The 17,350-nt window shown below is 40.3% G+C and overlaps 1 protein-coding gene across 1 annotated transcript; it reads left to right on the top strand.

Moving 5' to 3' along the window:
* Positions 1-1,036: 1,036 nt before the first annotated feature.
* Positions 1,037-16,642, top strand: kcnk6 (potassium channel, subfamily K, member 6). The gene is made up of 3 exons (XM_080888275.1): positions 1,037-1,393; positions 8,848-9,240; positions 15,162-16,642. Exons 1-3 carry the CDS (start codon positions 1,078-1,080, stop codon positions 15,401-15,403), a joined length of 951 nt encoding a protein of 316 aa, XP_080744401.1. The 5' UTR covers positions 1,037-1,077; the 3' UTR covers positions 15,404-16,642.
* The last annotated feature ends 708 nt before the right edge of the window (positions 16,643-17,350 follow it).

Raw genomic sequence — 17,350 nt, 5'->3', positions numbered from 1 at the left:
ATCAGTACCTGGTCAGCTCAAGCACAACAGCTCCACCCACCTGTTGTTCAGGTGTTGTTCAGTGAGCAGCAGTTGATCAGCAGCAAAACGAAAAACTTTCTTAAAGGGAGGGGTAAAGGTAGTAAAACAACCTTTCAGATAGAGGATGAACTGAGGTGCCACACAAAGGCCCAGTGTAAGACAAATAAAGATTATTTTGAATTTTAAATCAAGATAAACAGTTCTAATATAGTCCAAGAATAAATCATCATACATCTTTTGTCCATGTGAGCATTAAAAATGCTGTGGAAAGGCAGTGGGATGATCATGGATATCATGGAAACTGACCAGAATTCCTCCGTGGCAGAATAGACTCAGTTTACATGAAGAACTACTGAACAAAGATATGAACACTGAAAGAATTTAGCGGATTTCATAGGGTGTTTTCTTCTTATCATCATCAGGATCCAGAATGACTTTTCTTCTGCTTATCAAAATATTGAATGGCACATTCAGAGGAGGACACAGGAGGGCTAAATGTGTGGAAGGGTGTGGACTTCCTCTGAGCCCAAAACATGCGAAATAAAAGCAAAACCACTTTGGGCCGTAATACGCAAGAAAAAAACGGTATTACTGTTCCGTAAGTAAGGCAGCACGGTGGTTAGCACTGTCGCCGCACAGCAAGAAGGTCCTGAGTTCAATTCCAAAAGCCAAAAGACGCTATTATTCTAGTTTTTCTTTTTTTTTCTTTCTTTCTTTTCAGGCGTTTTTTATTACAAGCACAGAGTTGTTGTTTTTTCTGGCGATTCTTAAGAACAGTGGTAATATTTTTCAGGCTTTTCTTGAAATTAGGGACGGGTGTATCACGGGAAAGATGTGATCATTTAAGTCTAATAAACGAATAAACGCACCTGGATTCGTGCAGGACCCAGGATGCACAACGGACTCTGAGCTGAACACACCCCCTGTTCCTGCTGTGGGAGGAGGATGCAGTGACAAGGAGGGGTTCAAGTTCAATTAGGACAGCCCCCGAATAGTTTTCACACAAAGAGGAAAAGAGAGGAACAGAGTGAGTAGCTCCAGAACTAAACCTAAGACATGGCTTTAGTAGGCAGGTCGTGGCTGTTGCTCGTAGGCTTTATATTGTTTTATGTCATCTACCTGCTTTTCGGAGCCCTGATTTTCTCCACCATCGAGCGGCCGATGGAGGACAAGCTGCGACATGATATGGAAGTTCTGAAGAAGGAGTTTCTGAACCAGAGCTGCGTCAGCGCCGCGTCCCTCGAAAACTTTCTGCTCAAAGTGCTGGCGGCCAACAAGTACGGCGTCTTCCTCATCAGAAACGCCTCCGCTACCTCAAACTGGGACCTGGCATCGTCCATGTTCTTCGCTAACACTCTGGTCACCACTGTCGGTGAGTGCAAACAAAAGTGAAGAAAGTTTGGCGAGGAAACACCTGAGGGCGTTTTTGCGCACAGTGGAGCCTCGGCAGTGTTACGCGTTACCGTAAACTGCAAACAGGCTGAACCAAAGAAAGTCTGCAGTCCATTGAGGGGACGTCTGTGGCTTTAGTGTGATGAGGGAAACACAAAAACAATGCTGGGTTAAATGCAGGTGGCAGTTTTCTGGAGTTATGTTGCCACGTGTTATGGATGTTGTAGCTGTGACTCAAAGCTTGAGCTATTTAAGATCTAAACGCAAACCGATGTATCGACCTCAGGGGAGAAAAAAGTTTCCACTATACGTTGTTTCCTTTTAATCTGTAAATCTGTAAAATTCCCAAATCTGCGTGTAGATGAGGGAAATTCCCTCATCATGTGATTTATTTCTGGTCTTACTTTGAAAGTATGAAAGCAGGTATTTAAGAAAAGGGGAAATTGATTATCATAAATTGATTATCATACATCGGTGATGTTACCAAAATATTCGTGGGTCTTGTGCGATCTGAGCACCTGCTCGGTGTTCGGTATGTAGCAGCCTGACCTGGATGTTACAGGAAGTGAAGGTGAGAGCAGAATACATCACAGAGGTTTTTGTGGGACCAGCCAGGTTGTCCACACTGGGTTCTTTGTGGTGTTCTGCTGGCCTTGAACGACTCACTTACCTGCAGGCCCAAATATAAAGCACATTGCACCAAATCCTAGTTACTTAAGTGTTTGGTGATACGATTAGTTTAGTTGTTTATATATTTGCTTTGTTTTTCAGGCTTTAGGCTGGAGGGAAAATGGTATTCTGTACACGCAAAATTCATATCAGCGGTGTCCGTGTGTTGGAAATGGGCTTGGAGACTTTAAAGTCATAACTGGAGAGCTTATGACAGAACCAGAGTAGATACTGCTGCATGATGGGAAATGTAGGATCAGATCATTTCACATTAAAACAGAGGGTTTAGGCTTCCTCTTAAGTCCTGCTACTTTATGAGAGAAGTTAAGTGACAATGCAAGAATTTCATTACAAATAACCTTAAAATTTGGCAAATTATTCTATGGTGTCATTGCAATCACGGGAGTTAAATATACAATCATGTGAAAAAGAGTATTCAAAGGACTCTTGTTTCTTTAAAAAAAAAAGAAAAGAAAAGAAAACTAAGTGATTCAGTAACTTAAAGGTTTTCTGTATAATTAGCAGTCCCTCACATCTTTGTGAAGCCACCCACTCTGGGGCCTGTGGAGTCTCAGATGTAGTTGTTGGGCATTGCACAGTCTAACCTTGGGGTGAGTTTGCAGGGATGTTAACAATTCCACATGCTTCCTGGGAATCTGGTGAAATTGTTGACACAAATGCTCAAATGCTCTGACCAGATTGTGCAGAGACCAGTGAAAACTTCCTTTTTCACATGACTGTACAATATCAGTAGGTTTTCTGGTCCCAGGCTGGGGGAAAAAAAATTCATTGAAAACTTCCGCTGAAAAAAGGTTTGAGCAAAGATTGGTTCGATCCTTGTCTGGGCAGCTAAACATGGATTAACAAAATCCTGCATTTAAAAAGCCCTTCATTCTACACATTTCGTTTTATTTTTCATGCATTTTTACCAAATAGCTCCTCGTGTTGTCGAAAATATCCAGTGAGGGTTTGCTGTGGATACACAGTGTCATAAAACAACACCCTTGACATTTAATTAGACACACTGGGCCTCTGTGGGACGCTCTCAGCTGAGCCGCAGAGCTGTCTGTCGTTCAGAGGTACAAATTCACGCTCTGCTTCCAGAGCTTCTCAGCCGGTTTAGTTATTGCCATTAAAAATGCACATTTACCTACATTTTTTCAACACCCAGTAAAATGGTACAATGTGCACTTAATTTTATGTATTTCCTGTTTAAACAGGATGTTGAGGCAAAATGCAAAAGCAGTGCATGGTGGGCCTGCCAGCAAGGCATGTTCTGAGATGTTAAGTAACAGGAAGGAAAAATGTTTGTCACAACGTTCTCGTGTCTGTGATTAAAGCTGCAGTTTCAGCCACGTAATTAACCTCAGCTGAAAGAAAAATGACTAGAAAAACAAGCCAAGCCAGATGGGCGGTTTGTTATGAGATGGCATTCAGGTCATACTTTTTGTTTTGATTTTTAATTGCTGTGAAGTACAGTGCTGTGCAAAAGTCTCAAGCCTGTCCTTATTTCTTAATTTTGCCAGGAAAATGGGAATGCAATGTTTTATTGAAACCTGTGCAAACATAAATGTAAATTCAGTGCATAAAGCAAAAGCGGAGTTTGTACAATTCTGATGAACCTGAGAGTCAACATTCGGTCTGATCGCCTTTAATCGCCAGCACAGCCTGAACTCTCTTAGCCACGCTTTCTTGTAATTTCTTTAATTAGTCTCAGGATCAGTTCTTCAGGCTTCTTGGAGGACATTTAAAGCTCCTGTTTGGATATTTAGTGCTTATTTGCTCTATTCTGTCACGCTGCTCCACTAACTGCCACTCTATTCTCATGGTATTGCAGTTATCAGTTTGGGAAGAAAGAATTGTTATTCTCCACTCAGACCAGCTTATGTAAAATGATGGACTTTGGTGCTTACAGTTTCTTTAGCAACTGTTTTGCAAATCTCTGTGTTATAAAACACAGTGTATTGGTCCAGTCTCAGCTACACTGGCTTGTGGTATCCTACAGAACTAAAGTTAAAATACTCATATATATATATATATATAAAATCTTACTTGAACTTGTACAATGTTGCATATCTGACATTTTGTCTCCTCATAGTCCAACATGCCCTTTTAGCTCCTCCACTGCCAAACTGTAATCTGTTCAGTACTCCTGACAGAAAAATTGGGGATCCATCTGTTGCAGTTTTTGAATTTTTATATGTGGACAATTTATTTATTTATTTATTTATTTATTTATTTTTTTAAATTATGCATGTGAAGCCCTTTGAATCACCATATGTGATACACAGTAGAATTGAAATGCATTATGTTAAGGTCCAGGCGCTGATGGAGCCAACCTATGACTGATGGAGAAAAACACAATGGAAAACTAGCTTTGTGTGCTTTTTTTTGTACTGTTAGTGTGTTTGGAATGACTGTTTCCAGATGGCACTGCATGGTTGATAAAAGTCTGACGGTACTTTTCTGCATTCGTAATTCCATCAATTGTGACAAGATCGCCAACATCTGTGGCTGAAATGCAGATCTAAACCATGACAGAGTCTCCACTGTGTTTTACAGATAGGTTTTAAACACTCACTGCTGTGCCTCTGTATAGTGTAGGAACTGTGACAGATTTTCAGTCCAGATAACTGCCCCTCCCTGAGCCCGGTTCTGTTAAAAAGGAGCCTTCCTTCCCACTGTTAACTGATACTTGCTCAAAGGGGCTTGTTTGCTTGTTGGGATTTCTCTCTTTATTATTGTAGAGGCTCTATTTTACAATATAAAGCACCTCGGGGCAGCTGTTGTTGTGATTTACCGCTTTATGAATGAAATAAAATTGAATTGAATACTCAGGGTATTTCTGATGAGACTAGGGGTAGGACTCAGATTAACTCGTGACATGTTATTATCACGGTATGGTCAGACAATCCAGTGACTCTGTGATACATTGCAAAACAATTATGCACAGTATATCATGATATCTTTGTAACTGAAAAATAAATAAATACCCCAAAAAAGCTGGAATTATCTATCATTGCTGTATCTTTGTGCGAATTATCATTATTATTCAATATTAACATGGCAATATTGCCTCCCTTTGTGCTATACTTCAAAGATATTGCAGTATATTGCCACTGTCTCACACTAGCTTGTGATGTGGTGGCAAATCTGAATTAATGTTAAAGACATACTAGATACAAACCTGTACACTTAGATTTTAATTCTAGCTTTAAAGTTACAGAAAGAGTATGCATGTATCAATGACTAGAAAATAATGGGCGAAGGTCAAACTACAGAGCAAACGATGTGTCTGCTACGCCCTCATGTTTGAGTCTTCCCAGTGTCTCTGTGTGTATAACCAACCTAAAGAGTAAACTAACTGTTTAAGATAAAACTGTAAGAAATTAGCTGTCAAGTTGGCGACTTGAGCTTGACAGTTTTTGACGACTGTCACAATCAAACATCTGCAGCAGCTGTCTTCGTGCCGCTCTTATTGCACTGCTGCTCCGCTGTGTTGGCAAACTGCTGCGAAGGCGGTCACATTCACAGGCTTGCTGTTATAAATGACACTGGCGCATGATCGCTGAAGAAATGCAAATTCATGCATGAAGCAGAACAGAATGGCCCTTTGTGTTCAGCAGAGGCTGGGTGACACTTCCTTAAATGGTGTAACGTGTTTAGCTGCGTTATGATCTCACTGAGTTTTTTTTAACATGCCGGTACTCAATTCAAGGCAAAAAGAGGAAGCAGCAGATGCACTTAGATAGTGAAATTTATAGTCTCTCACTCCAACAAGTATGTTGAGTAGAAGGAACAATAGTTTGTTTGTTTTTTTACGATCAGTGGACATTTTGGGGAGTAATTAAAAAAAAAAAAATTTCAACCTGCTTTACCACACACCACGTCTAGATTTAAGCTTTAGTGACTGACATGTGTCCCTAACAGCAGGGAGAAAACCTCCAGCTCATGTTCTTTGTAATGTTTGTCAGTGTCACTGTTGAACTTTTGGACAGAGCAAAGGTGGGAGGGGGACTTACTAAAAAGTCTGCAGGCAGCTAACAGCTGATGAGCCGGTATAGCTGGGACCGAGTGGATGAAATGTTACACTGCACATTGGATAAATGGCATATTGTCAGATTTTAAACGCCAAACAACAGCTTCCATGTGATTTTACATGCCTTCTAGTCAGAGGCTGACATCATTGATCAAACACTCTGCGCACACACCCAGAGACGCAACACTTACTATAGGGACACAAAAGCATTGAAGATAAGAGCAGAAATGACAAGGACAAAGTGACCAGGAACACAAACTACTAAGGTGTGACAGAAAGATGGCCACAGATCTACATCAAAACTGCAGCGCTATCAAGAAGCTACCAAAAAAAGGAGCGAGGTGCTAATAACTGTGCAATGATCATAAAACATGGAAAACGATCACAAAGAGAAGCAAAATTTTCAATTTCCCAAATCCATTTTACAGGGCGATACTTTTTACCCTGATTTGTTTACATTCTTGATTCAGTCTTCTAATGTTTGTGTGTGTATATATGCAATACAAACAACACAAAGAACAGTAGCTCCACACTAAGACAGGCCTGTAAGCTCCTGTGTTTTGCTGGTTTTAAAAAAGTATGAGAAACGTTATCTCCGACCATGCCATGGCTTTAAATATGCATGTGACAAATAAAGAACCTTGAACTTGAACTTGAAATGTATTTGTCTTATCTAATTTTGTGTACCCTTTGCACTGAATATGCCCCTGGATAGAAACTTTAGTTCAGATAATCTCACTGAGGCTCTAAGTGGAGCTTTGGTAGTGTCAGAGGCATAACAGGGTAAAAGGGTGTTAATTCAATGTAATCTATTTGTGACAACTACTGAAGTGACAACTGCAAAGTCAGATCAAAGCCAAATACATCAAACCAACGGGCAATATCAGCACTGGGCATCATCGTGTGGAGCGGTCTGCTTCGGTCAGAGTGATGCAGATTTCATCAGCAGAGATAAACGGTTCCATGTGTCCGTTATCAAGCCCTCCAGTTTACACTAAAAGTGGGAAATGGTACTTTCTATGGTATTTGCTGCTGTCTGGATGAGTATAGTCCACTGCATATGTGTGCGCGTGTGTGTGTAACGTCACAGTAACTTTAGCTACATCTGCCTTGAACCTGTGCTTGCTTTGAAAGAGAGCTCACGCTGAACTCTGTTAAACGCCCGAAGGCTTCGGTTTAACTGACAGGAGATTGTGTCGTCATCTCAGCTGCTCTGTAGTCAAAGTGACATCAAATCTTTAGTTTGTGAAACACGTCATGTTTTTAAAGCATGAGTTCACGACCCCCTAGAAAACAAAGGCTGTGCTCGTTCTTAGCGTGCACATCAACATTGTCTCATCAACATTGTGACCACGTTCACGCTGCAGACAGCAGACCAGTCTGTGGCAATAGAAACATTTGCCCAGGTTTTTGTAGTCGTACACTTTACACACAGCTCATGTCCTTTGGAGATGATTTTGACAAAGACAGCTTTGTACTTTGAACACCCGGCAGCACCTTTGTAAACACATCATCCAAATGTGGCCAGTGATTTGGATAACGTTATTATGGCAGGACTGGATAATAATGTTTTCTTTATTACTCAGGAATGTTTGTGTCATTCTTTTACAGGCTAAAAATACTATTTAAATAAATGCAGGCAGAATTCAGACTTTTTCTCAAACAGCTGTAATTTAAAGGGCTACAGATGTTCTGCACAGGCGGCGGGCTGGATGGTTGTTTTATAGCTCCATTTTAAAATGAAAGCTGTTTTCTGGCGTTTGTGTAGTAACCTAATGTTTTGTGATCACATACAGCAGATGGTGTGCTGTTTGCACAAACCAAATATAAAGGAACTTCCTAACCCCCACCCCGGCGGATTATTTACATATATATTTACACTGTATAAACAGTTTTACAGGATACAGTCCTTTCTGGTCTTATCTTTCTCTGGTCAGTACTCTGTGCGTCAGTGTTTTCAGTCTGAGGTACTTTTAACTGCACTCAGCTGTTGTTTTCGTTCCTATCCTTTGTGTTGCTGTAAAGCTTTTATATCACGCCACCAGGTTAAAGCTCCAGCAGAAGATTCATTTGCAGTAGTTTCACTTCTGCTGGTAGATAATCCCTGTAGGCAGTTGTGACAGATCCTCAGTGAGTTGCTTATGCTGGAGTCTGAATTTTATTTTCTTCCTACCAGCACTGGTACCCTGACATTGACTAAAGCTGCTGTTTTTCTGTAGCTTCAAGTTAAAAAGTCTGGGGCAAATTACGTGCTGCTGTTGCAGCCAATAACTCTACCTGACTCTGTAACATCAGTGTGCTCATTAGCACATTAATCTATTTTTATGCTCTACAGCTGTCCAGTAACTCATTAATGTTATAATGCTCCATTTTTGCTAGAAAGCTTTGGAGCTGTATTGACTTGAGTGCTGATGATCAATGTGGAGGCTGCTGATTTGACTGCATTATACTGTTTATATATTGTTTTTGTGCATCTGAGTTATATCAGTAAGGACAAAATACATAAGATCCCTTTTTTGTAATCCAATACAGTTCAACAGCACCAGAAATAGCAGCTTGCAAAATCACAATACAGCTCAAATATTTTAAAGTGTTACATTAATGTTTTTAATTAAATTACATTTAGATTTATTGAATGACTCTCGTAAAGAAAAAGCACAACAATTTCTATCATCTCATCTAATTTCCCACTTCCTCTAAAACTTGTCATGTTGCTGTTCCTCCAGGTTATGGTCAATCCACTCCTCTGTCTGACACTGGGAAAGCTTTCTCCATCTTCTACGCCTTGTTAGGAGTTCCCTTTACCATGCTGGTGCTCACCGCCTGTGTCCAGAGGCTCCTGTACCCTCTGGTCCTCGCTCCGGTGAGCCTGCTTCAGAGATCAGGCCTGGAGCCTCGGCCCGCCACTGCTGTCCACTTTGTGTTGCTGCTGTTTCTGGTGGTGCTGTGCTTTTTTGTGGTGCCAGCAGCCATCTTCACCAAGTTGGAGGAGTCCTGGAGCTTTTTGGATGGCGTCTACTTCTGTTTCATCTCTCTGTGCACCATTGGACTGGGGGATTTTGTGCCAGGGATGCAGCCAGAGCAGAAGTATAGGACACTGTATCTTGGTGCTGTCATGGGTGAGTCCGTTTGTTTGTAGACTAGAAATGCATTCATCCAGTGCACTCAATTAGAGTGCAGCCACGGGCTGAACCAGCTTACAGCTCAGATAAACCACATTGTTAAAGTAATTTTTGGCTCTTTTTCTTACAGGCGGGGGACTTGCTTCTAATCAAACCGATGTTACATTACTTTCACAGACACAGATTTTCTCATTGATCATGTCAGACTTGCCTGTTATTAAAACATAACGCATTAACGCTTAACAATTCATGTATAATTTCTGTGTAAGGGGCTCAGGTCAAATTTGAGTTAGGACACAGAGTTAGGAAAGTTGGCTTAGAAAAAGAGAAATGAATCTGTAATATCATCAGATCGGCCAGATTCTAACATAAAATAATAATGGAAAAAAACAAAAACTGATGTGAATCCACTTAGTATACTGCTGATAACCACAGTTAGGAGGAAGCAGACTAAGGTTAAGTTAAGCTAATAGAAAGCTAATTTTGTAATGACACAGACAAATTCTTTGTGTACAGATGAACATAATCTGATTCTGAAAAAATCAAACAAAGAGCTGAAAACTGCAGCTCATCTAGTGGCCACAAGAAGATCATTCCTAACAGCAGATGATATCAAGATGATTATCTTGATCAAGACTATATTTCTATCAGCTGTGCACCCCTTATTACTTGGCACTGATTAGCAGACACTACTACAATTTAGCTCTAGTCTGTAACGTATTACTCCACCTTTTCATCCAAATACGGTCACCTCTGGCTGTGAGGAGCGAGGTTTTAAGATGCTGAATTCAAAACTAATATTTGGTGCTATGGCAACTGCTTCAATCTTTCATTTATGGTCTGAAAGTGAAGCTTTTATTTGGTTTGGATTTTATGCTAACACAGATGAAGTGCAAGCTGTCCAACTATGTTTTAAGTGGATTTATTCTATCCAAAGTTGCTCGCTGATCCACTTCACTTTAGTGGATCAACTTATGTGGAAGTCATTAGTAACGACATGGCCCTGAAGTCACAGTCCCAGGCTAACACACCTCTTCTTTAAGACTGCTTATCTGTATTTTTGAGAAGAAGGTGTTGTCTCATCATGTCCCAGAGCACAGCAGAGCTCATATCAGTGCATGTTTAAGCTCAGAGTCGGGTCTTACAAACATGCTTTAAAATTGCATACCACCATTTTTAATCTTAGTCCTAATCTCACAGTAAATGTATCATAAATAAGTAAAAGCAACCTTCTGAGTTGGGGTTCAGTGCTTAGGTGACTATATTCATGTCTGAAATTTCTGTATAAAAACTTGCATGTGCACGAGGATATGCGTGCCTGTGATGCCGCACACAGTCCAGCCAAAATTTTAACTCTGCTTTAAAATTTTGCACAGTAGTATGCTAAGAATAGGGTGAAATGAAATACACAAAGAGAGGTGGGGAAGAAGGTAATCATGGATAGAATAATACATCCAGTACAGTGTGCTTTGAATGTGAACCTTTTATTTACTGGAAAATCTCCACGCATTGTTTGAACTGTGGTGACTAAAGATGAGTAAATACATGGGAGCAACCAGGTTTTTAACCTGGACAGCTCCTGTAACTAACCACCAAACACACTGTATGTGACCTGTGACTTGCACTAAAAAGAAAAGGTATCATTTATTTACCTCTAACATAAATTAAAATAAAACATTAAATTTGTTCCAGCATGATAGAAAGCCGGTTGTTTCATGGTGTTTGTGCTTTGATGTTGATGATGGCTAAGAATATAGCTGAAACTCCACTGCACCTGTGGGTGTGGTAGCAATGGTTGATAACCTGGGTACATGGCACACGCCGAGGTTGCTGTGGTTTGCTTGTGAGGGTCACACGTAGCTGCTACATGCCTGCAGAGCTGTAAAGGGGAGCAGGTCCACCACAATATCTGAAACACCTGCAGAAGCACAGAGTGAGAGGAGGGCGGTCTTTCCAAAAATCATTAAAGAGAGAAGTACTGGGGGCCGAAAAGTTGATAGTATTTTTTTAAAAAGAGAACTGGATTCAATGCAATGAAAGGAACTGCATGAGATGCATTGAGATCTGTGAGTGTAGAACATATTGGCAATATGTTCTACACTCACAGATAATTAAAATCTCTTGAATCTTTTTTTGTCCTGCTGCTCTGACAGAAGTTGACCTTTGTGGCTTTGTCTTCATTCTCACCTCTGATGTGAGAAGTAACACCTCTCGCTGCCTTTTTCTCGCTACCAAGTCAGGGTTGACAGGTTGGCGGTTCCTCATAAATTGTAAATTGAAGTTCACTCTTCTGTGTAGCTCGTTTGAAGTTGAGCTGACTTTGAGGAGAATCGCACAAAAACAAAATAAAGTGATATCTGACTTTGACGTTTGTTCTTCGGTAAGTGCAACAGCACTCAGACTGTGAAGTCGGGCGTAAGTGCTTAGATCAATCATCGGCTGTAATTATAGCCCACGTAACCCCGGAAGACCTTTTTGTTTAGTGGTATATAGACATCCATGTCCATGCCAAGCATAGGAAACAAAGAGCTCTTGTCTTCAGGATGGAGTTGAATTGAAATCTATTATTCTATGCGTGCATTTTTTTTCTTGTGACCCAATGAAATAAAAGTTAATTTAGGTAATGCTATAAAAATGACAGATAAATGCTCACAGGTGTTTGAAGGTTACTTATGAGCATTAAGACTGCCTCGCCTTCTGGAGGGTTTTCATTTCTCTGACTTTGACCAACATCTCCCAATTGTGTCTGAAAATCGCTGTAATTATTGGGATAATTATGAACTCTGGTGCATGCATTCAAATCCTTTTCATTCTGCACCAACACTCGCCATACTTTACAGTGCAGCTAAAATAAGGAGGTGACTGTGGTGATCAATACACACTTAACATCTGCATGTTAAGGCTCTCTGAGCATTTTAACAGGCTGATGTTAACAGTTATCAGTTAAAGTCGAGCTTCTAAACTGTTTGTTTTATTAGTAAATGAAGACTGTGCTCTTTATAGAGTGCATTTCCATAACATGTTTATTAGTGTATGATATTATGGAAGGGGTATTTGTGAGAGGGCTGCACTAATAAGCTTATAAAGAGATAATTATGAGCAGAATTGAGTTCTGTCACGACAGTCCCCGTTTCTCAATTGCCCACCGCTGTGTAGGAGGGTATTCCCATATGAGTCAAATGTGCATGTGTGCGTCGTGTTTAAAACCTTACTTAGATGCCCGTCTGTTATTTCTGGCAATCAAAAAAACTCTGTTATCACATGATGGAGGTTATTTCCATAGTCGGCTGTTGTTGTTCAGCTTCTTTGTGGGCTTCCTTTCGGTAATCGAGTCAGAGCTGGAATGACCTTTGTGTCTAAAAGCAGGCTTGCTGTTTGTTTGTTTTTTTCTGTGGGCTCGGTCAGAGTGAATATCTACAGTGAATATCTGACAGACACACACTGGGATGAATGAGCTCTGCTGTTTACAGGATTGAGAGAATGCAGCATTTCACACAGTTTCTTTAATTTTCCTCAGAGCCCTCCAGCAACTTAACTAGGAAGGAAAATTCACCCTGTAGTACTTTAACTCCTTTGATCTCACCTGTTAACGTGTTTCATTTTGATGAGGAGCTCAGGAGCTCTGCTGAAAGCTGTGTTTTCTTTCGTGTTGCCCACAGCTAATCCCTTGACTTCAGGTTGGAAGGAGGCCGAGTGGAGTAGCTCACAGGGACCGGCGATGTTGCTCTCTTGTCCCTCAGGCTGCTTTATATAACAGTGTAGGTCGAGTCAGATTAACCCAAACAGCCCCTGGTGGTTCTGGAGAGGATTAGTGACAGACTGCAGCCTGATGCATTGTTCCTCAGCCGAAGTGCTGTGTGGTAAAATTGAAAAGGAACCTATTTTGAAAACTGAAAAACTACTTTAGCTCCTCTTCCTTCTAAATATGCTGTCATGGTTATGCATTGGTAGCAGTGTAGGTGCTTTGAAGAGCGTTGCAGACCTACGTTTGCATGCTATAGGACTGTGTTCTGTCACTTTACATTTGCCGTTTGTATACAACTATATATATTTATGTATAACTCAGAAAATAATGCAGATGTGGTAAATGAGAGTAGGTAATCTTCTGGACAGGGTGCTTAAGCAGTTTTCTGTTAGCAAAGACGTTTCTATCATTTTCAGTCGTCGTGCCATTTTCTTGAGCATTATGAGAATTATGAGTTTTCCATCGCTCCTGCTGATGGTATTTAAGTCATTCTTTGCAGGATTGTGTGAAATTAAGGTTGAATGCAATACGTACAATGAAGTTTACTATAAAGCTATGCTATTTAAAGGCTTCAGACATGTTGAAACGTATTTTGTACAGTTGAATACATCAGTTTTTGCTAACTTATTCTGTGTGTGCGTGTGTGTGCGTGCCTTTCCAAATCATGTCCAATCGACTGGTCGACTGCAGTCAAGTTGTAGAAACGATGTTCTAGAGCAAACAAAACCTTAGTTTGGCCTAATACCCTCATACTTGGGTGTCAGGCATGTCCAAGTAGGAGGAAATCCTGGGACAGACCCAGGACATGCTGGATAAATATGCACCTTGGTTAGTTGAAGAAGAACAACCTTGTTAACCTTATGCACAGGTTGCCTGGTGGGAGACAAACTTTCTCCAAACAGTCACGGTGACTGACTGGAATCGCTCTCTGATTTGTGACTGTTTGCAAGTAATTGCTGTCTACTTTAAAAACAGATTGATTCCCAGTATGTTGGCAATCAGTCTGAGTTAGTTTGCACCAATAAGCACAACCTTTTGGCAACTTATACCAATAACATCTATAATCACAAACTGATCGTAGCTGCCAGCTTGACCCTATTAACTTGCAAACTGAAGAGACTGATCGCTGCCTAAGTAAGAACAAGTCAAAAAAACTCGCCAACTGCTGCAGGGCTCTTCCACTGCACTGCAAATAAATACCCGGGAATCCCCGAACCTAAAAAACAAGTCTTGCTAGCCTTTAAATAAAACTACCATAACCTGAATGACTGGCAACCTACACAGATACAGTGAGAGGTAAATCTTCTGGGAAGTTTGGAGTTTAAACCAATCTTAAACTCATCACCAGCTGCTGTTTTTAACCATGATGAGTTTTATAGTCTGTGAGAACAAGATTCAAACTCCTAGTCAGACTAATTCATATGAAACATGCGTTACATTTGTAACATCGAATGATGTTTTCTTAGAGCTGGCCTGCTTGTGCTGTGAGTGACTGCTGCTCATGGCCTGAACTCCGCTTAATGCACACATTACACAGTAAAACCACACGGATTTCTTTAAGGCACTCGCAAGAATCAGAGCAGAAGTAACAAAGGTTGAGATTTTATTTTCACCTTTGCCACCTTGGGGGCACTTTTGTTCTCCTTTTGGTTAAATGAATGTTTAAAAATTGGTTGTTAGTCAAGTGTATTCGGACTTATTTTCTCTTTACCAGCTACATGAGTTTGTAAGTTTCTTGCTTGTCTAAGATCATAAAGTAACCATGCATCTTTGTAGTATTTATTTTTAATTAATACCAACAAATAATATACTTTAAATTCTGCACATAATGCACCACACAGCTATTTGTGGTTGCATGTACTGGTAGTGTACCAATGCCTAAAAGCTGTAAAGAGCTTTAACATTTTCATAACCTGCTGGTTTTCATAAGCTGATAGATTTAGTATCACACCTGCTGCAGTATTGCTTTTTCCAACCTCAGTGTTGCATAATAAACAGATCACCAGCACAGTCAAAGAGAGAATACCTACATGTGGTTTTATGTGGTATTTGGAGCCACAGCAGAAAGGCTGAAACATTTATCGAAATTAATCACCAGTCAAATTCTGTTAAATATCCTTGCATTTAAAAAAATCTATCCCTTCCCTCCTGGCTTCTCTCTCTCTGTCTCCAGTGTACCTGTTCTTGGGTCTGATGATGATGTACCTCTTGCTACGCACCTTCCACAAGATGTCTGATGTGCATGGCCTGACTACCATGCTACAGCTGCCTCGCTGTGAAGATTCTGACCCGGATGAGGACAGAGAGCCCATCGTGGATCACGGCGAGAGTCCCCAGAGGCAGACAGAAAAGGGTGCCAGCAATCACCTTGAGCCGGGATCACAGGTGTCCTACAACACCATCAACAGGGGCTGAGCTGTGAGGACGGAGAGAAAAGGGAAAGAAGCTCCATCTCTCACAAATCCTTACGTCTTGAACCACTGATGGAACATGAGGACTTGGTGGGCTGATTCTGAATTCTTTTCTTTTTTTTCCTTCTTCTTGTTTATTTTCAACTCATTTAAAAAAATCCATTGGAGGAAACATTAAGGAGGATTGAGATGAGTTTCAGGATTGAGTATTTGAGAAATAGAGGGCCACCAAAGAGTTTAGGAGTGGGTATTGCACCTCGTGTTGCACACAGGAACAGATTCTCCCAACCAGGGCTAAAAGGAAAACATCTCCCTCTGACACACCAGTGTAACTGTGCTGTTTACAGTCAGGATTGCACATGATGGGCTTCGGCCTAAAACTTCTGATACAGTTTAGTTGTTGTTGTTGTTTTTGTTTGTTTTTTTTTACCTTTTTTGTTTCCTCTTTGGTCTTCTTGCTTTTCTGCGACAGGTTTGTCTCACTGACAAACAAATATTGTCTTTAATGTATTTGTGCTGAAGCTGAATATTTTACATTTTTATGTGGGTGCATTCATTGTTTATCTCCTTATTCTTCTTCCTGGTCAAAACACCTCCCACCTATTCATCCATCTATGTTCATAGCACTGTCAGACTTGAGCTAGTTTGAACCTTTCTATCTTTACACCACAAATGATCACAACTGCAATAAATTAAACTTATTAAAGCTTGAGATCATTACCTCAGATTGAGTATTTGAAGCAGCAGGAGCGTTAAGGGGAATCTTATTTAATCAGACATTGTTTAAGTAGTCGTTTTTATGTGGGTAGGTCATGAAGAGCAAGGAAGCCACAGATGAGCAGTTTACCTCCTGCTTTATGCTGCTGCCCCCTAGCGTCTGCCTGTATGTAATGCAACATTGATAATTATGTCTTTAAATGTTCAACATAAGAATGGAGGGAGTGAACAAAGGATGAAGAAAAGAAAATGACACCAGATAAATAAAACTGAGCGTTTAATTGTGGTGAATAATTTTAAGAGAGAACCAAATTTTCAAACAAAAACCTGTCCACATCTGTGACTTCAAACATCTGGAATGGTGTCCATCAGAGAAACACTTGAAATGCACTTTAATAGTAAAACTGATGTGAACAGTAAAGTTAAAAGTAGTGAAGTTATCCGATACTGTAAAATAAGTTGTGTGTGTGTTGTAGTGTAGTAAAATGTAGCTTGCATTCACTATGAAAAGTTGTAAATTAAAGAAACTTTGTAATATGTTGCCATGTTTGTCTTTTTATTCTTCAATTCACAGCATTTGTACCTTTTCAGAATCTTAAAATGTTACATATAAGAACTGTAGAAGTTACAAAAAAAACCCTCAAGTCATTATTTAAAGGATAACAACTGATTCTTATTTTGCCTTACTGTTACAAGGTTGGGTGCTACTAAATGAGGGTGATGTTTAAAAGCTTTACGTGTGTAACGGTGCAAGATTAATATGTGCAAATAATGAGCTAAAAGCTGTTTTGTGTTGTCTGCTGTTCAACCCTGTTTTTTAAGGGACAGCCAATCAAAAACCAAATCATCTGACTTAAGGTAGATGAGTTAAAGCAGGAGTGGGGAACTCCAGGCCTCAAGGGATGGTGGCCTGCAGGTGTTAGATGTGTCCTTAATCCAACATGGCTGATTTAAATGGCTAAATTACCTCCTCAACATGTCTTGAAGTGCTCCAGAGGCCTGGTAATCAACTAATCCTTTGATTCGGGTGTATTGACCCAGGATGATATCTAAAACCTGCAGGACACCAGCCCTTGAAGTCTGGAGTTCCGCCACCCTTGTGTTAAAGCAACTGAGCGTTTGCACCAAAGCCTAGAATAAGGTAAGTTTATTTTTGACCTGAGAGTCATGCAAAGCTATTTTAGTAAAGGTCAAAGTGGAAAATATGATGCTGGAAATGAAAATATCAGGTCTA

Source organism: Rhamphochromis sp. 'chilingali', assembly GCF_963969265.1.
Source record: "Rhamphochromis sp. 'chilingali' genome assembly, chromosome: 8".
NCBI classification, from domain to species: domain Eukaryota; kingdom Metazoa; phylum Chordata; class Actinopteri; order Cichliformes; family Cichlidae; genus Rhamphochromis; species Rhamphochromis sp. 'chilingali'.
The sequence above is the reverse complement of the archived record's forward strand: the minus strand, read 5'-3'. Positions and strand labels throughout refer to the sequence as shown.